This window comes from Thamnophis elegans, chromosome 9 (assembly GCF_009769535.1).
Source record: "Thamnophis elegans isolate rThaEle1 chromosome 9, rThaEle1.pri, whole genome shotgun sequence".
Lineage (NCBI taxonomy): Eukaryota > Metazoa > Chordata > Lepidosauria > Squamata > Colubridae > Thamnophis > Thamnophis elegans.
This window is the reverse complement of record NC_045549.1, coordinates 63452999-63479379: the sequence shown is the minus strand read 5'-3', so window position 1 is coordinate 63479379 and position 26381 is coordinate 63452999. Positions and strand designations below refer to the sequence as shown.

Below are 26381 nucleotides of genomic sequence, written 5' to 3'. Positions count from 1 at the left end.
GATTTTTAAGTTTCTCCAAAAGCATCTCCCAAGGCATTGAGGGGCCACCACTAAAGCCCTGGCTGTTCCAAACATCTCGTGGCCATAGGCGCTGAGAAAATAGCCTCTTTTACGGCCACTAGACAAACCGGTGAAGTCGTTTGCCTCCAGGAAGCACTCGAACCGCTCGAGGTAAGCGGTAAGCGGTGAAGTCGTTTGCCTCCAGGAAGCACTCGAACCGCTCGAGGTAAGCGTCCCATGTTTCAGTGGCCGGGCTGAATGCCATGAATTCTGGCAGGTTAGCCATCCTTAGAAGGACGGAACGTGACGAATCAAACTTGGAGCGACGTCTCGTTACCAGTGACTAGAGGCAGCTCTAGCAGTGACTTCACTTCTTTCCTTTACCTCAGACCTGATCCCACCTTCGTCGCCAGTGTTCTGTAGGGAGAACGACACAGACAGGAAACTGAGGCAAGGCAGGTTGAAGCTAACACATCCTTTATTTACAGTGACATACAGCTCAATGTAAGGCAAACCTCGAACCGGCAAACAGCAAAGCAAAACAGACAGCTGACAGCTCTTTTATACTAGAGCTGTCAGACGCTTAACCAATAGGATAGCGGGATTCTCCCACCAGCTTGCTGTTCACATCTCAGCCAATCAGTAGCTAGCAATGTAAGTCAATGGCTAGGTAGACTCAGTACTTAACATTATTGTTGCGATTTCTCCAAATACTGCAAACATAATACTAACCATATAAGAATAAACAGAATTTTCAATAAAAGAGCTGGAATTTTCAAAAGACCTATGTATGACAATAAAACAGCAAACAGCTTCTAATTGAATCAGACTTACGAACCACCCATAATTATCAGAGGGGTGCACTAAACACATTCCACTCCATACTGCACCTGATCCAGATCAGTGGTGGGTTACCAATCTTTTTACTACTGGTTCGTGAGCACTTGCGTGTCACTTCTGCACATCACAGAAGCATCCAGGCTGGTTGGCGTAGCCTCCCCCTGCCGCTACTATCTGTTCGCCCAATCCGGACCAAACCTGGAATAGCCAAGGTGGAGCAATGGTTAAATGCAGCACTGCAGGCTACTTCAGCTGACTGCAGTTCTGCAGTTCGGCTGTTCAAATCTCACCGGCTCAGGGTTGACTCAGCCTTCCATCCTTCTGAGGTGGGTAAAATGAGGACCTGGATTGTTGTTGGGGGCAATATGCTGACTCTTTAAACCGCTTAGAGAGGGCTGAAAGCCCTATGAAGCGGTATATAAGTCTATCTGCTATTGCTATTGCTATTGAATAACCCACTTCTGATCTAGATCTATATGTAATCTTCAGTTTACATAAATTAGTTTAATTTCAAAAGTTCTGGGCCATCATCTGCAGGCAGACAGTCATCAGATATCCCCCTGGTATAGTGAAGTGGCCAAAAGTAGGACATATAGGCTACTAATGTGAAGACTTGAAAACCCTTCAAAATGTGTAGAAGCTTCCATTCCAAGTGCAACCCCCAGACGCTGAACGTCAGCTTAAAAAAGGGGGCTAGTAAATTTGGTAGGACCTAAGGTGCAAACGATGCAAAATAGCCTTGGAGACAAGGCATAGTGGCAAGGTCTAAGATGCTGACAGGAACATCAGTAGCTGGCATTGTGCACAGTGTATGACAAGGGTGTCAAACACGCATCGTATCACCATTTCCCCCCCCCCCCTTTGCTAAAATAGGGGTTGGGGTGGCTAGCTCGTGAACGCATCCGGTCTGCGGGCATATGTTTGACACCACTGATATATGGGCTAGACTCTCCCAAGTCCAGATGGACAATCCCACAGAAAGTCATAAACAATAACAGAAAATAATAGACCAAGAAATGGAGATGAGCAATAGCCTGTTTTGATGGTTGGCATTGTATGATATGTTGAAAGAAATGTCCTTCTGGACATTTGGCTCCAAGTGGGGAAAAAGACACTGGAGACATGGAGGCTGCTTGGAAAGATGGTTTAATGGTGGACAGGACCACATGGCTTGTGTCCGGAACAGAAAAGGCGATCACATGCTTCAATGTTGGGTGAGGAAGAGAAGGGCCAAGGAAGGGCTTTTTATAAGCTTTTTATAAACTGTTCAGCCCCACCTCTCTGTTTCCTGTTCCTGTGTAAGAAATGTATTCTGATTGGTTATCAGACTCCCATGGGGCAGGGGCAACTCTCTAGGCTGTATTTTGAATCCAGGTTTGGTTGAGTTCTCAGATGCCATGTGAAGAGTGGGTAAAGGCTAATCATGCCTTAATCCCATCACCCTGGATCTGAAGGGGGAGAACTCTTTATTATGTAAAGGGACTGGCTTGGACATCTTAATGGCCCATTGTCAAGTGGGGTGGGCAGGGAGCTGCAGGAAGCTCTTACCTATATCTCAAAAGAATATATGTGAATTCATTTAGAATAGAATAGAATAAGAGTTGGAAGGTACCTTGGAGGTCTTCTAGTCCAACCCCCTGCCTAGGCAGAAAACCCTACATCACTTCAGACAAATGGTTCTCCAACATCTTAAAAACGTCCAGTGTTGGGGCATTCACAACTTCTGGAGGCAAGCTGTTCCTCCTGCCGATTACCTCCCATAGACCGATTAGATCTCACAGGTTAGGTCTTCTCCGGATCCCATCTGCCAACCAATGTCGGCTGGCGACTCCCCGGGGAAGAGCCTTCTCTGTCACAGCTCCAGCCCTCTGGAACGACCTCCCCGTGGAGATCCGGGCCCTTACTACCCTCCCGGCCTTCCGCAAAGCCGTTAAGTCCTGGCTGCTCCAGCAGGCCGGGGGGGGGGGGGGGGCTTTCGAAATATCCAGCCCCACGGAAACTGTGACTGTTGTGTATTTTAAAGTGTTGTTTTGTTTATTTATCCCCTTCCCTTGTTTATTATAAGCCGCCCAGAGTCCTTCGGGAGTGGGCGGCATACAAGACCAATAAACTCAAACTCAACTCACTGATTAATTGTTCTGTCAGGAAATTTCTCCTCAGTTCTAAGTTGCTTCTCTCCTTGATTAGTTTCCACCCATTGCTTCTTGTCTACCCTCAGGTGCCTTGGAGAATAGTTTGACTCCCTCTTCTTTGTGGCAACCCCTGAGATATTGGAACACTGCTTTCATGTCTCCCCTAGTCCTCCTTTTCTTTAAACTAGACATACCCAGTTCCTGCAACCCTTAAGTGAAGTGAAACTCCCAATAACAGAATAACAGAGTTTTTTAAAGGGACTTTGGAGAAAGCTAACTGTGCCGGTTGCAAAATAATAATAATAAAAAAATTAATGTGGCAAGACTGCAGCGTTCCTTTAAATCAGGGCTACCCCTTTACTGCAGGGCATCCTGGAGCAGCCAGTTTGGGCAGAAAAACTTAAAAGAGGGAGAATTCCCAAGCATAAGGAGTGGGGGGGAACGAGGGGGGGGGGAGAGCGAGAGGCGTGGCTATCGGGAAGGAAATTTCGATGTCTAAATCTGTATTCGTGACTGAGGCGAAGCCACTGCCCAACCCACCCACCCACCACGTCCCTAAAGGCTGCCTTCCGCTCGGGACGCCGCGCTGGCTGTCCCGACCGTCCTCCGAGGAAGCGCATCAGACGTTGCGAGGCTTGTATGAAAGCAGCCGGGAGGAGAGAGGGGAGGGGGGGCTTTCGGCGACTGAGTACCAACGCCAGAGGCGTGTCTTTGCTTCGCTCTTCCTTTTAACGCTTCGTTTTTTTTTCTTAAACGATTAAACCTCCGTTTAGGAAGCGCTCCCAAGCAAGCACTTCGGCGTATAGAATGCCCTTCGTGGGAGTTTTAAGTAAGGAGGCGTAGTAAGTGCTTTTATTTTTCATTTTGTGTTTTGTGCCTTTCCATGGGGAGCAATTGGGATTTAACAAGCAAGGAGGCGTAGTAAGTGCTTTTGTTTTTATTTTTCATTTTATGTTTCGTGCCTTTCCGTGGGGAGCAATTGGGATTTAACAGGTGCAGGAAGAAGAAACGAAGAAGCGGGGATGATTTGGACACGAGCAGTCTTGAGTTGGTGCTTAAGTTATATTTGGACAGATGACACGGAAGCCTTCTAAGGCGACTTGTTGGGGGGGGGGGGGAATAGGCTGGGAAAATATCCCGTGCTTTTAATCTTAAAGGTGAAATGATGATATCGTGCTTTGGGGAATATATGAAGCGTGTAAAAACACTACTGATCCCTTTTATGTAGGGATGGGACTTACAAAGATCCATTTGATTCGCCCATAAGTGACAAAAGTTAGGTATCCATACAGCACCCAAAGTCTTATGTGGGCATGAATATTCATACAAACTTTACATTCATGCTATGTAATATCACATGTAGTGTCTTTGCTTGTAATTTTCATTTGAAGGGCATGGCTAGTCTAGTGAAGAGAAGGACCAGGGGAGACATGATAGCAGTCTTTCAATATTTGAGGGGCTGCCACAGAGAGGAAGGGGTCAAGCTATTTTCCAAGGCACCCGAAGGCCAGACAAGGAATAGCGATAGCAATAGCAGTTAGACTTATATACCGCTTCATAGGGCTTTCAGCCCTCTCTAAGCGGTTTACAGAGTCAGCATATCACCCCACAGTCTGGGTCCTCATTTCACCCACCTCGGAAGGATGGAAAGGCTGAGTCAACCTTGAGCCCGTGAGATTTGAACCGCTGAACTGTAGATAACAGTCAGCTGAAGTGGCCTGCAGTACTGCACCCTAACCACTGCGCCACCTCGGCTCTTCTCATGGATAATGGATGGAAACTGAACAAGGAGAGATTCAACCTAGAAATAAGGAGAAACTTTCTGACAGTTAGAACAATCAACCCATGGAACAGAAGTTGCCTTCAGAAATTGTGGGAGTTTCATCACTGGACTGCCCTCTGTCAGAAATAGTGTGAGGTCTCTTGCTTTTTTGGGGGGGGGGTTGGACTAGATGACCTACAAGGTCCCTTCCAACTCTGTTAATCTGTGCTTTTAACCTTAAAGATGAATATAATGCTTTGGGGAGTATATGAGTTTTGTAGAAAAACTGCTTCTCCATTTTATATAGGGATGGGACTTACAAAGACCCATTTGATTTGCCCTTAACTGACGAGGTCAGGTATCCATACAGCACTTAACCCAAAGTTATATGTGGGCATGTACTGCATGTTCGTACATATTTTACATTCATGCTATGTAATATCATATGTAGTAGCTTGAATGTAGCGTGAAGCAACACTGTTGACTAGACTAAACCCCACTCTATCATTCATCATACTATGAATCCTCACATTTCTTGTACTGTGCAAGGCGTGATTAATTCATATGCAGGACTATTTTCTTTTTTTTGCCAGAAAATAAAAACACTTTTTGTACAATCCCTTTGCTAATAAAAATATGCCACTCTTTGGCTGCTGCCTTCCTAATGTTTACGTCTGCAGTAGCTGTAGTAGTAGTAGGTGTTTTGTTTTTTCCCCTGGCTCCACTTGTCTGTTAGCACAGAGAAGAGAAAGAGGAGTAAATTATAAATAGTTTAGACTTTACCCTTTTGCTGAAAGAACATGTTAGTTTCAGTTTCTGCTGCTTTCCTGTCCTGTGATTGTTTGCGTTGCTGGGGAATAGGCAGAGAAAGAAGATCTGGATGTGCTCCTAATGAATAGGACCTGTGACTGTCAAACACTGGTGGAAGTAGAATTATGACAATAAAATCACTCCTTATTGCTAATACAACTTGGACTGCTAATCATGGTCATGTTCTTTGCCATTCCACATTCGTGATAGTGATAGATCTACTGGTCCTTGGAGTACACTCTTAAGAAGCTGAATCTTGAACTCAAGAGAAGTTGCTTTATCTGAAATCCCTGGTCCATTCAACCTAATATTTTCAACACGGATTGGCAGTGATTTATCTAGAATTGCAGCTGGAGCATCCTCAGCCATTCCCATAGAGCTACAGCTCCACATGGCCTATCTATTTAACAGTCCACTTTTCCTTTAGTCTGTTGGACCTCAGAGATATGATTGGCTGAGTGGGGAAACTCTCTTGAAAGGGAAAAGAATCTGTGGGCAAGAGATCATTTCAAGATTCCTTACTTGTGGTTCTTTGGTGTCTAAACTTAAAGCAGAAGTAGAACATGTCATCATGTGTAGTCTGCTCCATGGAAAGAGGAGAGAGGAGAAGGAGAGAGGAAAGGGAAGTAGAGGAAAGGGAAGTAGAGAGAGATGGGAAGAAAGGAGAGAGGAAAGGGAAGTAGAGAAGAGAGAGATGGTAAAGGGAAGAAAGGAAGTAGGGAGGGGGAAAGAGGGAGAGGAGGTAGTGTTGTTGAATAGGGTATAATATGGTATATGGAAAGCAGAAGAGCAAAGGAGAGTTATTGTGCGTAGATGGTGAGAAGAATTGATATAATATTGGATAACACATGACAGTGTTTGTCAAGATATAATGGTATACTTGTGGATATTTATGTGAAAATAAAAATAAAAAAACTTTGAAAAAAATATGTAGCCTGCTCCATTTTGCAGGGATAAGAGATAATCATGTTGGCTGTGCATGCTTAACTCTTACAAGAAATGAATGGATAAAAATGTACTATAGTTTGTCTCTTCAATGAGTATTAATCACAGAGAAATGGGGATGGCATTCACAGAATATTCAAGGGAATCTAGAGCATAAGAAGGTGACCTGTCTTTCTATAATTGAGTGATTAAGTAAGTGATGTACGGTAATCATGAAAGCGGTGAATTAAAATGCAGGAAAAATGAAATGTTTTGGGGATGAGTTCATTAGAGCCGAGGTGGCACAGTGGTTAAATGAAGCACTGCAGGCTACTTCAGCTGACTGCAGTTCAGCAGTTCAGCGGTTCAAATCTCACCGGCTCAGGGTTGACTCAGCCTTCCATCCTTCTGAGGTGGGTAAAATGAGGACCCGGATTGTTGGGGGCAATATGCTGACTCTGTAAACCGCTTAGAGAGGACTGAAAGCCCTATGAAGCGGTATATAAGTCTAACTGCTATTGCTATTGCTATTATAAGGATTGCAACTACATCACCATTTTAGGTCTTCTGGATTCTATAATTTATTATAATCTATAATATAATTTCACTCTTCTATTGCAGTCACACTGTTCATTGCCTTGTGCTCAAATTTGCTTGAAATCTGGGCACATTATTATTCCCCTGGTTATTGCAGGAAATAGTTTGTTTCTTCTTTGAAACAGAGGTCAAATTGACCTGAATGTTTAGTCTTCACAATTGTTTCCTGTGAATAACAGTAACAGATTTGGAAAATAAACTCTGTCCACTGGGCAAACGTATTCATTTTTGCGAACTACTTTTGTCCTTTTGCTATACTTGTCTTTTATTTTCTCTTGTGCTCCAGTGTTTAAAGCCAGACATGTATATCCTGGTTTCCAAGGAAGAAGGAATTGGGATTAGGAACAAAACAAAACAAAAAATAGCTATTTGTATAGTTACTGAAGCTTTGGGTTCCCAAATATGGGTTGAGCTATGAGTTGAACCAAATGATATAAACATGCCCTTGTTGAATAAGGCAGCTATCATAATGGGGTATAAATTATATTCTGTGGTTGCTATACAGACTAGTTCAGTGGTTCTTCACCATGGACCCCTTTAAATACCTTTGTGGCCATGGACCAACAAGACTTATCTCAAGATTTAAGAGTGCATCAATTCTTCTTGGACCCCCCCCCCCCCCAATGACATTGCAGCCCACCAGTGGTCCCCGGATTGATCTAGCTGAATGCATAAGAAATAATGTCCAGCTGTAATTAAAGGTACCTCTAGCTTTCTGTGTGATATTTGTTAATATTGACTGCATCTTGTTTTTATAACCAAACTACTGAAAATTATCAAATGTATTATCTATTGCATTATAACATTGATTTTTTTTAAAAAAAAATCTTTTAGATACTCTCATGATGTTGCCAATTTGGAGCCTTTGGCTGATCTCAATTGCTGGAGCTAAAAGTCTTTCTGATGAAAAGAACACCCCATTTTGTGACGTTGCTGATTGCAATTTTCACGGGAAGAGTCTGCACGCTGTTCCGCTGGGCCTATCAGATGCTGTCTTGGGACTGGACCTGGCCTTCAATAGTATTGTGCATATCCGAGATGTTGACCTAAAGTTTGCCGTCAATCTTAGAACACTTTCGCTTCAATCCAATTTAATTCAGACAATTGATGAGCATGCCTTTGACTTCCTTGGAAAGCTGGAGCATTTGGATTTATCATGGAATAACCTGACCTATTTGTCACCCTCTTGGTTCAGAAAGCTTTCTTCTTTACAAAAATTAAACCTAAAGGGGAATTCCTACCCAAATCTTGGGAAATTTCCATTATTTTCTGGCTTACAAAAGCTGAGATATCTATACTTGGGAAATGATCAATTCTCTTCTTTACAGACAAAAGATTTTGAAGGAATTTCAGTTCTTGAAGAACTGGAGATTGAAGGAAAGAATCTTAAACAATATTCACCAGGAGCTCTACAGTCTCTTGAACGCATAAATCACATTATTTTGAATGTTACTGTCAACTCCATATTGTATCGGATTTTAATTGATGTTCAAAATTCAGCGGTGTTTCTTGAACTGAGACATATACACCTTTCACCCCTTATCCCTTATTTCAAAGAGATTCCGATGACTGTTCAAAAGCTTGGATTTAGAGATAGTGATATTTTAGAAAGTGATGTTGTTTCTTTAATTCCTGTGTTGTCTGGTATGACCCAGTTACAAGAGTTAGAAATTATAGATAGCAGATTACAAGGTACTGGGCACTTTTTTAGTAGACAGAAAATTTCTAGTAATTTACGTATAATAACAATTAGTAATTTAACAATAGAATCATTTTATTTATTTTCAGATCTTTCATCCGTATGGTATCTTGTAGAGAATATTACCAGTCTGACCATTGAAAACACAAAAGTTTTTCTTGTGCCTTGCGAACTTGCAAAAAGGTTCCATTCAGTACAGTATCTTGATTTCAATATGAATTTGCTTCAGGATTTGTTTTTTGAGCATTCATTTTGCCCAGGCAGTTGGCCTAAGCTACAGACTCTCAATGTTAGTCAAAATTCTTTGACATATCTTGATAGGACGGCTCGAAGCGTGGCTCATTTAGTCCATCTTACTAACCTAGATGTAAGTCAGAACAACTTGGAACGCATGCCAGAATCGTGCCATTGGCCAAAAAGCTTGAAATATTTAAACATATCTGGCTGTAAAGTAGAGAAACTTACAGGTTGCATCCCTAACTCTTTAGAAATTCTGGATGCAAGCAACAATTTACTCAGTGATTTTAAGGTGGACCTGCCTCATCTTCAGGAACTTTACCTTAAAAACAATAGGTTAAAAACTCTACCAGATGCTGCCTTCATCCCTCACATAAGGTTTTTGACTATTAGAGAAAACAATGTGTTTGGTTTCTATGAGCACGAACTGGAAAAGTTTCCGGAACTGAAATTGCTGGATGCCGGTTATAACAGTTTTCAATGCAAGTGTGAATTCGTTTCCTTTGTACAGTCTTATCCAAGAATATATAATATCTGTATTGGTTGGCCTGAGAATTACATCTGTGATTTTCCAGATTATGTAAAAGGGGAGCGGATTGGAGTTGCCCAGCTGCAAATGACTGACTGTCATTTCAGTACTTTTGTCTCCATCCTTTGTATTCTGATAATTCTGATCATCTTGGTGTCAGCATTTCTTTGCTACAAGTTTCACGTCATTTGGTATATGCGCATGACTTTGGCCTGGCTCAAAGCAAAGCGCAAACCTCAAAGGACCCGTAACCAGGCAGTCTGCTATGATGCATTCGTTTCCTACAGTGAACAAGACTCTGAATGGGTGGAAAATATTATGGTGCACATGTTGGAGCAATCAAACCCTCCATTTAAACTTTGTCTTCATAAGAGAGATTTTATGCCTGGCAAATGGATTGTAGACAATATTATTGACTCCATTGAGAAGAGCTCTAAAACCCTCTTTGTGCTTTCGAAGAATTTTGTACGGAGTGAGTGGTGCAAGTACGAATTGGATTTTTCCCACTTCCGTTTTTTTGATGAGAACAATGACACAGCCATTTTGATCCTCCTGGAATCTATTTCGACAAAAACAATCCCGGAAAGGTTTTGCAAACTCCGAAAATTAATGAGTACCAAAACTTACCTTGAATGGCCAAATGATGATGATCAACAACAGTTATTTTGGTTTAATTTGAAAATGGCAATAAAAGGCTAGGTGAGAAGTTGGTATGATACACCCTTTCCATTAGTTTTAGCAGCACCTCTGCTGTGAAGAATTTGTTATGGTTTAGGATATACAGTCCAGAGTAGTCCGTTAGCAGGAGGCAAGTGTGATTCCTTGAACTCCAGACTTTTTTGTCATCATGTATCTTGACTGCTTTTCTCTCGGCAGAAATATTGGGGACCTGCAACACTAGCTTTTGTCCAATTGTTGATATTTATGACAAAGAAGAAATTAGCAGGGGTGTGTGTAGCAGCTAAAGTACGGTTCTAGCAGAGAACCAATTAATTGAGAGAGTGAGAGAAGTGAGAGATGAAATTTATGGATTGCATTAAGCCACTTATTGCTTAACTGTGATACATTCAGTAAGATCTTACCTGAATTCATGTACCATGCTAAACTGTAAATCTTGATTTATAAATCACAGGGACTACATAGCACAATAAGCCAACTCAAAGAAGCCACACTGTGTTTAGTATGATATATCCATTGAGCTAACTTAGGTATGCCAATTAAATGAGGCCAGCAGGGGAACCAACACAGATAGATTTTAAGTCATGATTAATTATTTAAAAAAAGCATCTATTACATTATGTCAGAGTTGCAGAAATCAAATCCAAAAAGCACACACAGGTAACTAATTCAGCAGGATTCATTAACTTGTCTTTATATACATTATAAGACATTAAATAATATATACAATACAAAGAGCAGAGAACAGTTTCATTTCAGTCCAGATCAGCAGACAAGTCCAGACTAGTTTGGTTTTAGAGCTGAGCACAGAGCAAAGCCACGCCCAGACTCCTAGCTTAAGTTTCTGTTTCCAAACAGCCCTAATTGGCTGACTTAGTTGCAATGCTTTTTCATTGGCTGACTTTGTTACCATGTCTCTGCCAGTTCATGAATATTCTGACACATTCAGTATTGAACAAGAGCATATATTGTATGATGGCTTATTGTTTAAATATTAAACAAGTATAAATATATTGTAATGTACATCATTTTATAGTGTTTTAGGATTTGGTGATTGCTAAGAGCAAACAACCATGATAATCACTCAATTGCTAGATGGCATTTTATTGGTTTTTGTTATCTTTTGAAAGCTCCCTAGAGCCATTAAGAGATAGGCAGCATATAAATCAGTTAAAAGCATAAAATGAATAAGTTGTTTAGTTGAATGTATCCTAAGATGAACCACAAGCTAGACTTCCTGTTGTCTTCAGTGTCTGAGAAAATGACCAGCACATTTGCATTAAGATTCATTTATTTTTTGAAGGGCAAAAAGCACTTCCTGGAGCTATTTTAGTTTACTGATTGTAATGTATGAAAAATGTATTTTCTGATAAGATTTTGCACTTATTGATTTAAATAAAGTACATAACTCTTTGGTACTTTTATATTCTTAGCAAAGAGACAAGAATCCATAACACTGTTAAGCTAAAACAATGAGCTATATCTAGTTGCCATTGGACCCAGCCAGTGGTGGGTTTCAAATTTTTTTAGAACCTCTTCTGTAGATGTGGCCTACTTTGTGGGAGTGGCTGGCCAGCCATGTGACTGAGTGCAAGTGGCTTGGCAGTTATGTGACTGGGTAGACGTGATCAACTTGTAAAATGTGGTGAAACTCACTTAACAATGCTCTTGCTTAGCAACCAAAATGTTGGCTCAGAAACTCTGGCATTTGAAGCACGCAAGTCTTAAAGCTGTTAAGTTACAAGACTCTTGCACCCCTAACCCTTTAGAAAAAAAACCCCAGGGCTGTTCAAACTTCACAGCTTTAAGACATGTGGACTTCAACTCCCAAAATTCCTCCTCCAGTCATGTTGGCTCAGGAATTCTGGCATTGAAGTGTGCAAGTCTTAAAGCTGTTAAGTTACAAGACCCTTGCACCCCTAACCCTTCAGAAAAAAACCCCACAGGTGTTCAAATTTGACAGCTTTAAGCCTTTAGGATTTAGATAGGACTCTTAGAGGCGGGCGGGGTGATAGGTGAGCCAGCCAATCAGTGAGTGGTGGGCGGAGCAAGTGTGGTGCGGATGGGCGGGGGGAGCTGGAACCGGTTCTAAATGGCACAGTAGATTTGTGGAACCTCTTCTACAGAAGAGGTTAGAACTGGCAGGAACCCACCCCTGCCCCAGCCATTCAGTCCTTTCTATAGCCAACTTCTGCAGGAATAAAAACCTTTAAAAATGATTTCTGTGGGAGTAAAGTTAAATATGCCTTCTAGGTTTTCCCATTTATGGCAGTTATGTCTTGGAAGTGTGCAAACTCTACTGATTCCAAAAGGAGTTGAAGGCATTTAATTGCGTGGAGTTGTGGCCATAATTATTCTGATAAGGGCAAAACGTTTTGGTAATGCTAAAAATGATACAGAAAAGCTGACAAGACATTTATTTCAACACAGGATATTTTCAACATCTATTTGAGTACTGAGGATGAACCAAGTGGCATATTAACACATGATTTCAAAGTTTCTATAATTTGGTGGTCTGTCCATCACTATATCACAAACCCTTGCAGAGAAAGTGGGGAGGAAATAATAGCAATAGTAGTTAGACGTATATACCACTTCATAGGGCTTTCAGCCCTCTCTAAGCGGTTTACAGAGTCAGCATATTGCCCCCAACAATCCGGGTCCTCATTTTACCCACCTCGGAAGGATGGAAGGCTGAGTCAACCCTGAGCCAGTGAGATTTGAACAGCCGAACTGCAGAACTGCAGTCAGCTGAAGTAGCCTGCAGTGCTGCATTTTCATCTTTATGATGGTTGCAGTGCCCTGGGGTCAAATGACAAGTGAAGTCAATGAGGGAAGCCAGATTCACTTAAAAAACATGTAACTAACTTAACAACTGCAGTGATTCCCTTAAGAAATGTGGCAAGAAAGGTCGTAAAATTGGGCAAAACTCATTCAACAAATGTGCCCCTTAGCAACATGCATTTTGGACTCAATTGTGGTCATACGTTGAGGACCTGTACATGCTGATGGTGAAATTCTCGGAGTCAAAATCCACACATCTTCACATTACGGTCAAGAAACATTTTTGCTCTGCCTCCTACAACAAAGAAGCTCTTTTAATGTCTAAGACACGGGTCTCAAACTCAACGTGTCACATGATGTTTCACAATGTTTTTTCCATTCCCGGAGCTGCGATGGGCATGGCCTGCACGTGAGTCATCTTTGGTCTAAGAGATGTTAAACTAATAGGTAGCATAGCTGCTGGATAGGTGGAAGATATTTCTGGATTTGATGCATTATACTCTTGACTTTAAAATAATTAATGTTAAAAAAAAGGGCATCCCTGTTGCTTGCAATGTGAGCAGAAACTGAAAAAAACTACCACCACCCAGGAATAGGGTTTTACTTCAGTTCTGCTTTGCTGTTGTTGTTAGTTGCAAAGTCATGTCCGACCCATCGCGACCCCATGGACAATGTTCCTCCAGGCCTACCGTCCTCTGGAGTCCATTTAAGCTAACGCCTGCTGCTTCAGTGACTCCATCCAGCCACTTCATTCTCTGCTGTTCCTTTCTTCTTTTGCTCTCAATCGTTCCCAGCATTAGGCTCTTCTCCAATGAGTCCTTCCTTCTCATCAGGTGGCCAAAGTACTTGAGTTTCATCTTCTTACCTCCCATCATCACTTGCTTTCAGCATGGCCCTGGAGATATACTAGACAGTGCTAGTGAATAAATGTTTAAATATTTGTACTGGGACCACTTTCAAGGGATATTTCATGCCAATGTTCTTGTGGAGAGCTGGAATTTTCTGCACTCCAGCCCTGGAATCCATCAAGGAACGTCACTTGAGCATCGATCTTTCACTGCTTGTAGAAAGGAGCAGGGTTCGGTTTGCTTCCAGAGTTGCCTGGCTTTCTCATCTGTGGTATTCATGCACCTGGATATAGACATTTGAACCAGGAAATTATGTATATATTTACACTTCGTTGCAAAAATGTCTAAGAGTTGGAATCCTGAATAAAAATCTTTGTGGATTGTACTCCTTGGGTCAAAGGGTCACCGTGCCTAATGTGTGTACTTTGAGATCAGGGACAAGGAAATTATTGGATTTGAGGATCCATGGCGTGTCGAACCTTTCTTTACTCTTAAATGATTAACAGATCACTGGTCACTGACCCTGTGTGAAAGATAATTGATTCTTCCTAGAATAAAATGGGGGGGGGGGAACCTTTGCAAAGTAGTTGAAATACTATCATAAGAAAGAAAAATACGCAGTTGTTCTTTACAGGAAAAAAGCTAAAAGAAAAATAATGCATAAAATGTAAAACAAAAAAAATCTGTCCAAAGCATTTTAAATTAAGTTCTTCCCATCAGTGCTCTTGAAGTCTACATTTCATCTGTTTTTTTTCTTCAAACGGTTGCAACAAAACTGGGATGGGAGCAACCAGAATAGGGATTTTATGGCACATTATATAGTCTCAGTAAACAGTAACTAAGAAAGTGCGTATGAAAAAATCTGCCCTTAAATGGTTGCCATTTTTCCATGCCAGCATATAAAATCTGGCAAACGAAAAGGAAAAAATTCTGGAAGGAAGCAAGAGTAAACTGCTTCCATATTGCTTACATGACAATTCCATGGTGGTAGTTACATAGCCACCAGAAATCATGTATTCCAAAATCATATAAACACATTTTAAAAATAAAAAGAACAGTTTGCACCTAACTGAAAAATCTGGAGTGCAAAGTTTACTTCTGTATGCCAGACTAACCAAAGAAAAGATGTGGAAAACATGTAGTCAGAATCCTCTTGTCTTCCCAAGTTTGACAGGCCAATAATCGATGAAAAGCCTGAGACCTATCCAGCATTTACGGCTTCATCTCTCAGAAGATCTTACCTTCTTTAATCATCTTATGCCAAAGTAATTCTATTCTTTTATGCAGGATCCAGTGTTATAGGAATTAAAATTCATATTTGGGTGAATACAGAATAATGGAGCTGGAAATAACCTTGAAGGTCATCTAGTCCAACCTCCTGCTCAAGCAGGAGACCTGATACCATTTTTCACAAGTGACTCTCCAGTCTCTTCTTAATTATTAGATGATGCAGAATTTTATTGAAGCTCATTAATCATCAAACATTGTTTAAATTATAGCATAATAGTTTAGTATACATCAAAAACTCGTTAGCGCCTAACTAGGAATAAACTATTATGTGAATGACTGTTTAAAAGGCCTGGTTAAGTTCTACTTTGGAGTTGCATTAAAATAGTGCAACAGTGTAACTAATTAACCCAAGAGGTAGTGAATTTATCCTATGTCTTTTATTACCAAGACAAAAAAAAAAAAGATAAAATAAAAATAGAAGCTACAGATTTCAGAGCTGTTTTCACAAAACCTAGATAAAAACACGACAAAGTGTAAACTATGATGTAAAGTTTATATACAAGAATATAAGGCTTATCTGGATTATTTACAAAGTTTGTTAAAAGTAATATTTTACAACTTTTTTTTTTCAAATAACCGCTACTTACTTTACAGGTAGGCTACATAAACCTTTAATTTGTGACGCACCAAAGTACTTCCGTTTAAAACAGTACTAAGCTTTCTATAAAATACTGTGTGCAAATGATTAATATATACTTACTGATGTAGTTCTTTCACAAGTAGCACATGTACATGGATAATTTCTGTATAATGAATAAAACTAGATGACACATTCCCGGTTAGATAAAATTAGGTCCAATATTCAAAAGTAAATAGAGATATTGTGATGGCTATAGTCTATAGCCGTGATGGAAAACCTATGGCAAGTGTGCCAGAGTGGCACATAAAGCCCTCTCTGCTGGCACATGCACCGTCACCCCAGGTCAGATCTCCGTGGTGTTTCTTTCATGAGCTTCTGTTCCCCTGCAAATGACAAAACAGAAGCTTGTGAAAGAAAAAGATCTTACCTCTTGCCGCTCTGCCGGTGTTGAGATGCCCCGCCTCCCACCAGCCGGCTGGTCTTCAGGTCTCTGCTGCGCATGCGCACATGTTCGTGCATGCATGTATGTGCATGCACGGGCCTGCGCACATTCGCACATATCCACATGTGCATGCATATGCAGCCCTGCACACATTTGCAAGCGCATGCACCTTTCAGTTTGGGAATCCGTGTGTGCAGTTTGGGCACTCGGGGTCTCAAAGGTGGCTATCACTGTTGTGCAGCAAGCTTGCAATGCAACGTATGTTGACAGTCGCCAGTCCCATAAAGTGCAGTGCACTTCCCCACAGAAGCATGCATTAGATTGAAGCTTAATGCACACCAACTCATGGACGTTAGAGGCCTTAAGCATGTATAATTCAGCAGAGGATTTGGGGAAAAGAAACTCGCAAGATATTCTTGAGTTCTGTTCTTCCATCTTTTGAGTTACAATTTCTGCTAAGAGGAAAGTTTAAAATAAAGTTTGTCTTTTAAATGCCAAATTGCAAAATTGGCATTTAAAATTATCTCCCACACCGTGGCTTCCACATTTGTTTTCACTTGGAACAAAACCAAACTGAACAAGTCGGCTCCGGTGCCCAAAATGGACATATAACCTACGCAGAAAGATTAGCCAGACAAAACGTATAATGAATATGAATAGTTAAAAGAAAAATTAAAAGAAGATCAAAGTTACATTTTGCACAGCTCTAAACAACACATTTTGGAAAACAATTATACAGAAGAAAAATCATGATTTGGTCAATTACAGTTTATTATATGAACACAATTAGAGGGGAGGGGAGTCTCTTTTCTTCTTAAAAGAAGCAAGTCTTTCATGCTACCGGGCGTTTATGGCTGCGGTAGGAAGATGTGAAAGAACTTAAGGCATGGCAACTAAATGTGACCAGAAACTCCAAGCAATTAGCACTGCAGCTTGCGGATGCTGCGTGAAAACCTCTTAAAGGCTCGCTGGCCTTTCTGCCATCGCTTGACGGAGGTGATCACCAAATCCCCAGCCAACCTCTGTCCCATGACCAAATATGGTGCGTTGATGTCGTTCATCTCATCGCAGGTACACTGAAGGCCACCTCTCAGCCAGAGCACGGTCTTCTTCAGGTCCCTTTCCGTCACTCCGTTCAGCTTGTAGATGGTTTTGCTCTTCGTTTCCGGAGTGATCTTGGTGTCTCCGTTGATGTAGGCAATCTCCTTCACTTTTATCTTTAGAGCTAAGAGGGATAATAGGGAGCAGAGCAGAGCAGGGATAGGGGAGTGGGGTAAAGGAAAGGGAGGGGCGGGGAGGGAAGAAGAGATTTTTCTCTCATTCTGGCACATAAAAGAGAATCCAGCGAGGGAGGTCTTTTCTTGCTAATTAAACTGTCAGGTTCTGACAGAATGGACAGCAGGTGGCTCCATTTCTAAAGCCACCAAGAGCATGAAAGTAATTTCAGTCCGAATCAATCTTTGGGTGTATTTCTTTCACTTTCAAAGAAAAAAAAATCTTTGTTAAATGAGCCTCTCCCGCTAGATTTTTTGGTTGCAAATACTGAAGGACTCTGATTTTTCTACTTTAAAAGCTTTAAAAGTGATACATGCCTTCTCCCAAAGCGGAGAGAGTGGGAGGGAAAACATCTATCTTTTCATAGAAAAAGCAATCCTCATTTCTCCTGAAAATAGTCTGCCTTAATTTATGAAACTCTTTGGTTAATCAATATATTTTATCTATTGCAGGGGTGAACAAAATAATTGGGATTTATAGCTGCATTAGATTTGATGCAACAACGGAAAAGAAAGAGAGAGAGATAGCATCATGCTTAAGAAAAACCAAATATCTGCTTGTTGATATACCAGATGAAAACTTAATGCTAGTTAACATGAATAAAACTCACTCTCTATGCTATTCTTTAATGATAAGGGCATTAATCTGTATAAATTTGTGATCAAACTGTAATAAAGTAACTTCTTCAGTTAAAATATGATAAAATTACAACAATGTATTTACAACTTATGCCAGTTTATCACATTTTACATTATTCAGGAGAGTTTTCCAAGTATTCTTATCCAGAAATGATACATTATTTGTCTTACCTCTGTAATTCTCTGTTTTCTTCACAGCCATTTCCTGGCATGTCAGAATTTCAAGAGACAGATTAATCTTTTTTTAAGAAAAGATCCCATTCCTCTACTAATATGGAATGTGAAAGCTTTGCCAAAGCTGTTGGGGATCTGTGGTAGATTAATGTAACAGTGTTGTACATTGCAAATGTTACACCAACTTAAAATCTGAAGTGAAGCCTATCAAAGTATTGGCTTTCCAATACTTATATGCTTTCCTCCCATATCATTATCTTGTCTTCTGCTCTGGAAAAGTTAGGAGCAATGTTCTATTTTACTCTTCCCAGGAAGCCATCTGTCCCTGCTGCATAAGAAATGGGGACTGGACAGGATAAAACCTGTTTTCAAATTCATAGCAGGACATATTCCGAGGCCTCCCTCCTCAGTCCCCTTCCTCTGCAGGTGGGCAGAAGGGAAACAAAATAAAACCAAGTCCTCCAGCATTACTGTGCCACTGGGCTCCATTTCACATCAGCGAATAATCAGAAAATTCAGGGATGTCACATTCATATTATTTATATTTCTGCAACTCTGAAATAACTGACATGGCAGTTTCAGAGGGTAATAAAAAAGATATATATGTCTGTATACAACTACCTAATTCCTGGATTCTATCACTCCCTAAGGTGACCAAATGTGAAAAACAGTTGGTTTACATAGACAGAGGTAATGGAAGTAGAATCGCTGGTAAAACTATTGAGAACTAAACCAGTTTCTGTTGTCGGCTATGGGACAAGGTACAACCAATACACATGACGGAGAGAAAAAAAAATACAGTTTTCCCTCTATTAAAGCATCATTAGAACAATTTGGATGTCCAGCTAAGGAATCTTTAGAATCCCAGCTCCATTCTACATAGAAAGGAGATGAGGCCACAGTGGACAATGTTGTATAGAAAAAAGAACAACCTTTAGAAAGGGCAGAGCACACAACATGTTTATTCCAAAGAACAGTTCTAAACAACCTCCTAGTGTCTCCCTCATATTTACCAAAGTCATTTTTGCAAAGGTTTTCCACAATTTCATTGTCATCTTCATTCTTGCTTTTGCAGGCATCACAAACTTTTGGCACTGTAAGAAATAAGTTGTAAGAAGAACATTTAGAGGGGTTTTAAAAGAAAGAAGTAGAGGAACATTTGGAAAGAAAAAAATACACTTTTAATATGAAATTATGGCAGACTTTCTTATCCTTGACTCTATTTCAGCCTGGAGGGCTTATTCCATAGCATTTGGAGCTTGAGATACCTAATCAATCCCAATAGCAATTTAAAAACAACTGAAGAAAAACTAGGCAGCCAGGCTAAATAGATACCATAACAAATTCAATGATTATTGAACCATGGATATGGATTCTGAGTGGGATTAAAGTCTCTTTCTAACACTCCTGCACACCAGGTCCTCCAGAGGGAAGAAATTAATGCTCTGGTGGAAGTCATCGGGAGACCCAGCACTGAAAAAGTGATTAAATGCATTTCCTGATTAGTTTGTCTCAGGAAATCATCCTTCTCCAAGTCCATTATTTTTTAAAAAACAAAACCTGGGAGAACGTCATGTTCCCCATCCTCAAATTAACTAAAGACAAATTTTCTAATCCTAGACTGAAACTAGCTGAAGGCTCTAACTTTTAAGAATGAAAAATCAGTAATATGAATGTAATGCTCCTGTTATCAATATTTTATCAGGTTCAGCATCTCCTGTTATCTTTTATTCAAACAGTACCTGCAGAAAACTTAGTCAGTTGATATAGAAATGGCTTACTGTACTGAGTAATGTTATCATTTTCCTAGGAAAACAGTTTACAGAACAACAGTTCCATAATTACAATATTTAATGAGTTCAAATGGTTAAGAGTACAAGCAGTATTCCAAGTCATAGTGCAACTTTTGAAGTAGAAATTCAAAAGGGAACTATACCCATTCAAACTATACCATTCACTTAGACTTAATCCCAGATCTGGGTAAATAGGGTGGTTTAAAGCTATCATCGCATACAGTACATACTTACGTTAAATAAGCTCTTATCAAGATCCTAATCCTGTCCTATCCTAAACTTGTTCTTAATCATGTTTATTCTGGATTACATAATTTAACTTGTTCTTAATCATGTTTATTCGGGATTACAGAATTTAACCTGTCCCTAAATTCATAAGATCTACAGTTGCAATCCACTTTGAACAAACTTGCTTGAGAACCGGTTTAGGATAAGACAGGATGAGAATAGGACAAATTTAAACACCCATATCTAAAATTACATAAGGTCTTACGGAATCCAGCCTAGCTTCTGTGTAAAAAGACTGCAAAGAACTTTCCAAATCCAGGAAAGCAAAATCTAAAATGGATTAGTTTCTATCGTTAAAGGGTCATGTTTTGGTCCTGTGATACTTTTTTTTTTTTGCCATGCGAAAATTTGAGGTGTGATGTTCTACAGTTCTTAGAGAGGAATTTACATTACAGGCTATAAAGTTCATTTTATTTCTCCAAATTTGTATTTGTGATAAAAGAGACGGTGATATACAGAAAGTTGATCCTTTTAAAAGAGATTACCAAAACCACTATTCTCAGCAAACTTATTCTCCCTGCACATTCCACTGAGATGCTTGGGGTGGCAGCCTAAGATCGCAATCCCTATACATGTACTGGAAGGATAACATTGAATGATTTCTGCCCCAGTCAATGGGCCCCAAAATAATTACCTCAAAATATGCCCCCAAATCACCATTTACTTCAAAAGCCGCTTAATATACAGCAGTTTCTAATTCAACATAAAAAAATAATAATCAATTGCAGAGGAATCCATCCTGTACATTCATTCTACTTTGGCGCTCTGAAGACTTGGGATAAAGTAGAGCCTGAAGCTGTAAATCTTTATCTTTAAGAGCCGAGGTGGCACAGTGGTTAGAGTGCAGTACTGCATGCCACTTCAGCTGACTGCTATCTGCAGTTCAGCGGTTCAAATCTCACCGGCTCAAGGTTGACTCAGCCTTCCATCCTTCCGAGGTGGGTGAAATGAGGACCCAGACTGTGGGGGCAATATGCTGACTCTGTACACCGCTTAGAGAGGGCTGAAATCCCTATGAAGTGGTATATAAGTCTAACTGCTATTGCTATTGCTATTGATCTTCTTGATCAGGAGATCAGATTTCGGATTTGCTCCCAAGAGAGGCTAGCGCGGCGGTCCGCGTTGCTTAACCTGCACAGGCTGCGCCCCGTCCAAGCGCCCTCAGCGGCTCTTACCTTCTCTGGGAGTCGGGAGGACGTGGTCGCTGCTGGCCAGCGGGATGCACAGGTCGTTGTCCTGGGGAAACCGGCTGCAGTCCAGCATGTCGGGCCACGGGAAGCCGAAGGCGGACATAACCGGGGCGCAGCTGTTCTTCACCTGCTCGCAAAGCGAATGGCAGGGCTCGATGGTCTCGTCCAGGTCGACGATGCAGACGGGCGCGAAGAGGGAGCAGAGGAACTTGCGCGTGTCCGGGTGGCACTGCTTCTGCACCAGCGGGATCCAGGCGCCCGCCTGCTCCAGCACCTCCTGCATGGTCTCGTGGCCCAGCAGGTTGGGCAGCCTCATGTCGGGGTACTCGATCCCGCGGCACAGCAAGAGGGAGGCGGGGATGGGCTTGCAGTTGGACCGCTTGTAGGAGAACTCGGGCTCCCCGAAGAGGAAGAGCCCGCCGGCCAGGCCGAGGCAAGCCGCGGAGAGGACCAGCAGGCGCGGGAGAACTTGCCGAGGGCGCATCTTGCCGAGGGGAGCTGAGCGGAAGGGCCCCCCTTTGGGAAGGCAGAAGCGGCCGGGGAAAGGGCGGCGGAACGAGGCGGAGGGAGCGGCGGGGAGCGGCGAGCTTCACCCTCCCGCCGGCCGGCCACGCGCAGCTTCCCCCGAAGCGCTCCCGCGTCTCGCGCACCGACGGAGACGCTGCCCGGCACTCTCGACGTTTCAAGCTCCTGCGGGCATTTTTTATGCAAATGGAGAAGGGGGATTGGGAGGGCGGGGAGGGGGGGCGGGACCATCGGACCAAAAGCCGGCAGGGATTGGTCGTGGCTTTCGCCGGGGCCGTGGAGGCTTCGCTTTGGGGGGCCTGGAGTGGGAGGGGCCTCTCCACGCGCTGCCCAGAAAGGAGCCCGGACGGCGCTGATCGAAGTTAAGCGCCGCGGCTCTGAGAGCGGGCTGGTCCCCTCCGGGGTTTTTTCTCCATCTCCCGGCCCGCTCCTCTCCAAACTTGTTGCCTGTCTGCCAAAAAGGGAAGCGCCGCCGGGGACATATCCGAAATGTTGCTTCTTTCAGTACGCCTGGGGAAGAGAAAAAAAAGCTCGGCCTTGAAGTCAGAGGGGCTAACAAGCACGCCGCCCGCGCTCCACAATCTTTCTCTCTCTCCTTCCCTTCTTCCTTCTCTCTCCCTCCCCTTCCTTCCTTCCTTTCTCTCTCTCTCTTTCCTTCCCGCCTTCCATCCCTCTCCCCCTCCTCCTCTCTCCCCCTCCTCCTCTCTCCTTCCCTTTTTCCTTTTCTCCCCCTCCTTTCTCTCTTCTCCTCTCCCTCCTTCCCTCCCTCCTTCTCCCCCCTCTGACCTTTCCTCTCTCTCTATCTCCGCTCCTCCCTCCTCCCCTTCTTTCTTCCCCGCTCTCTCTCCTTTCTCTCTTCCCCTCTCTCCTTCCCTCTCTATCTCCGTCCCTCCCTCCTTTCTCTCTCTCCCTCTTTCTCTCTCCCCTTCAGTCCTTTTTCTCTCCCTGCTTCCCTCGCTCTATCTCCCCCCTCCTCCTTTCCCTCCTTCCTTCTCTCCCTCCCTCTCGTGCTCTCTCTTTCTTTCCCCACCCCACGTTTCTTTCTCTCTCTTTCCCACCTTCCATCCCTCTCTTTCCCCTCCCCCTCTCTCCTTCCCTTCTTCCTCCTCTCCCCCTCCTTTCTCTCTTCTCCTCTCCGTCCTTCCCTCCCTCGTTCTCTCTCCTCCGTCCTTTCTTCTATCTCCGTCCCTCTCTCCCTCCCTCTTCTTTCTCTCCCCCTCTCCCTCCTTTCTCTCCTTCCCTCTCTATCTTCGTCCCTCCCTCCCTCCTCCTCTCTTTCTCTCTCTCTTCTCTCTTCCCATCTTCCCTCCCTCTTCCTCTCCCAGCTTCCCTCTCCATCTCCGTCCCTTCTCTCCTTCCTTCTCTCTACCTCCCTCCCGCACTCTCTCTTTCTCTCCCCACCCTCCCTTCCCTCTCTCTGTCTCCCTCCCTCTTTCTCTCTCCATGCATATCTCTCCATCCCCCCCCCTCTTCTCTCCCAGATCGGTCCCAATAAACCGAATCTGCCTCCCTCGGAAACGAAGGTGGTGGTGGTGATAGTGGTGGTGGTGGGGAAGCTGCAGCATCTGGGGCGCGCCTGCCGTGTGCGGTGCGGGAAGGAAGGTTGTTGCTTTTGTTTTAAAAAAAGGGGGATATAATACAAATCGGCAAAATGCCAATCAGAATGATCAGAGGGTCCAATACTTCCGTTGATCAAATTTGAAAGAATTGGGATTCTTTGGCTTAGAAAGAAAGATAACAGAACCGGAGCGTAGACAAGCGAGCCTGGCTGGGAGGGAAGCGGAGGAGGAGAGTTTTTCTGCCTTTCTCGATCCTTTCGCAGGACCGCGAAAGCCGATGGAAATGCAGAAGTAGAGAAGGAAGCGCTTCTCTACTTCTGCATTTGATAAAGATCGTTTGTCTTGAGGAATAGAGAAGGGAAGGGCCTCTCATTTGGATTTCTAGACAAGTGGATGTGAATGGATTACATGCATTCATGGAGGGGGGGAGGGCAGGTCTCTAAAGAGGTATTTTGAAGTCCCAGAGTTACTTCTGGACTTGGCTTCAAATGCCACTTGCAGAAGTCCAGCAGGAGAGGGCTGCGCCCTCTTAATTTTTTCTTAATATCAGGGTTTCATTCATCTTTTTTTAAAATGCCCCTAAGAAAAAGAACGATGCAGAATTTAAATTCAGTATGTAATAAACTAAATATATGCTAATATAGATAGAAAAACCATTACAAATAAATGAATGTAGTGTCCTCTACTTTCTTTCTCCTAGCATAAAGTCAAGGCAAAGGTTTACAGTTTTTTAAAAAAAAGGTAAGTCAGGCTTAAAATCTGATACACATCATTCCAGGAAAACAATGTTACCTTTTCTTGTTATAACCCAAGCACAATAAACCCAAAGCTCTTCATAATAGACAAACTCCACTTTTGTGGGATGTAATTTAATAGCACATATGTGTCTTTAACATGCAGACAGTGTTTCAGCAAATGGAACTAGCAGGAGCCATGACCAAAGGCTATGGATTAATGCACCTTCCATCCGATTGCGACATAGGAAAAGACAACAGCCAAACGTTTTGAAGACATTCACTGGAGCAGCGTAATATTTTGTTGGGTTAACCCATTTTTAAAATTATAATTGACATATTTAGCATTTTTTTGAACCCGAGAACTTGGTTTTGTAATCTAAGATCCCCAGTTCAAAATTTCTTTTATGTAATCTGGTGTGTATGTATGTTCGTGTTGAGAGATGTATAAGGAAATTTTAGTTTTGCTTCTATGACAAATCTTAAACACTACTAAATTTAAGAGACTACTAAAGCATCTAGACAAAATAGATACCATAACCAAAATAATGGTTTTAACTACATATGCATTTTTTTTTGATAAATTATATTCTAATATCAAATTTTGCAATGTGAAGGGTCATGTTAACTCTTTAAATATTCATGAGAAAATTTTAGGAAAAGTAAGTCAATTTAAAAGGTCATTAGTTTGCTCAAATGATATTTCTGTACTTGCATTTACAGAATATAAAGCTGAATAAAACTGGGAATTAATTATGTAATAATTCCCATGTTTTGTCCCCTATGGACTCTTATGAGTATTAGGTCATATTGTTTCAAACAAAAACCAACAATTTGCAAATATTTTTTTCTGCTTCCAATACATCTGGTTAAGAAACTTTAATGAAAATTCCATATCCAGAGCATACAGTTGCCCTAGTTCCCATTTTAAAGGAATGATATGATTCCAAAGTATGCTTTTACACACTTGAGAGACAGTTTTCATAAGTGCCAATTATCTGTTTGGAAAGAAAAATACACATCAACATGTGGTGGGTGGTTATGGCTGATAAACTAAAAAGAAATCTATCAATAATACATCAAAGAATCACTTCCGTCTAACCTAAATTATCTTGTATAAAGTCAATGGCATTATTGTTGAACCACAGTTCTGTCATGTAACACCTTTAGTTAGATTAATCAGAAATTTAGAAATTACCAGTAGCCCAAAATGGGAACATATGCCATATAAGGATTTAGTTTATAGTTTAGTTAAACTTAGTTTAGTTTGGCTAAATTTAATTGTGTCCATGTATCAACATTAAATTCTCACATGCTTGCATGACAACAGTCCAGCTCTTAGAAAGGATTTTCTGTTTTTAAATTTTGTTATGATCCTTTTTGCACCCAATACTAAATTAAAAACCTACAGTTATAAGGTCTACCTGTAAATTGAAAATGCCTGCCAAACAATTATATAAAGTATATACATTATTTCTAGTCAGACCACAAGCATGTATCCAAACTATTTCACTGTCTCCATTAATAACCACAAGTGTTTCATAATAATATTCAGTGTCCAACATTTCTTGTGCAGCTATAAAACTTGAACCTTTATATTTCTACCCCTCTGGCCATTTTTGAATTTCCATTTATCAAAATCTGATCCACACACTTTTTACCATCCCCCAAATATTTTTTATCGTTTTCATATGGGATAAAATTAGTTTCTTGCAAAAAAAAAACCCACCTCAAACATCCGTTAGGAAGAAGCAGTTCCATTTTGTAAGCCATCTTTCCCCTGTTAAATGTTCTTCACAGTTCTTGGAATTCTGATGTTTGTTATTCCTAAGGATTACTGGTTGTTTAGATGAATTGTTTGAAAAGTTACACATTTTTAAACTTTACACAGTTGCATTAGTATTGTGTTGAAAAATTCTTCTTTGTTTTTTAACCCATTTTAACTTTCTAATCTGATTTCTGTGGAGCAAGGGAGGGAGAACCCAGTGAATTATCATGGGTGGGGCAACTTACTTGAGTTACAGTTAAAGGATGCCTGTGAATGTTCTGTTTG

At 41.6% G+C, this 26381-nt stretch overlaps 2 protein-coding genes across 5 annotated transcripts; one reads left to right on the top strand and one right to left on the bottom strand.

Annotated features, from left to right (window-relative positions):
• Window positions 1–3525: 3525 nt before the first annotated feature.
• On the top strand, window positions 3526–11622 carry TLR2 (toll like receptor 2). Of its 4 annotated transcripts, none has more exons than XM_032224467.1 (3): window positions 3526–3609; window positions 3746–3801; window positions 7900–11622. In XM_032224467.1, the coding sequence occupies exons 2-3, from the start codon at window positions 3780–3782 to the stop codon at window positions 10227–10229; spliced, it is 2352 nt and encodes a 783-aa protein (XP_032080358.1). In that variant the 5' UTR covers window positions 3526–3609; window positions 3746–3779; the 3' UTR covers window positions 10230–11622. The 4 variants fall into 4 exon arrangements, with proteins under 4 accessions (XP_032080358.1, XP_032080361.1, XP_032080359.1 ...); XM_032224470.1 differs by having other exon boundaries at window positions 3591–3609; window positions 3746–3814; XM_032224468.1 differs by lacking the exon at window positions 3526–3609 and having other exon boundaries at window positions 3623–3814.
• Window positions 11623–16073: 4451 nt separating this feature from the next.
• On the bottom strand, window positions 16074–22191 carry SFRP2 (secreted frizzled related protein 2). The gene is made up of 3 exons (XM_032224710.1): window positions 21496–22191; window positions 19253–19333; window positions 16074–17377 (listed from the first exon to the last, which is right to left on the bottom strand). Exons 1-3 carry the CDS (start codon window positions 21992–21994, stop codon window positions 17073–17075), a joined length of 885 nt encoding a protein of 294 aa, XP_032080601.1. The 5' UTR covers window positions 21995–22191; the 3' UTR covers window positions 16074–17072.
• Between the last annotated feature and the right edge of the window lie 4190 nt (window positions 22192–26381).

Coding starts and splice junctions, on each gene's coding strand:
- TLR2 (XM_032224467.1), top strand. CDS start 3,780: ATGCCCTTCGTGGGAGTTTTAA. Junction 3,802..7,899: donor GCCCTTCGTGGGAGTTTTAA/GTAAGGAGGCGT, acceptor AAAATCTTTTAG/ATACTCTCATGATGTTGCCA.
- SFRP2 (XM_032224710.1), bottom strand. CDS start 21,994: ATGCGCCCTCGGCAAGTTCTCCCGCGCCTGCTGGTCCTCTCCGCGGCT. Junction 19,334..21,495: donor CCTCCCGACTCCCAGAGAAG/GTAAGAGCCGCT, acceptor TATTTCTTACAG/TGCCAAAAGTTTGTGATGCC. Junction 17,378..19,252: donor CCTTTGCAAAAATGACTTTG/GTAAATATGAGG, acceptor TATCCCTCTTAG/CTCTAAAGATAAAAGTGAAG.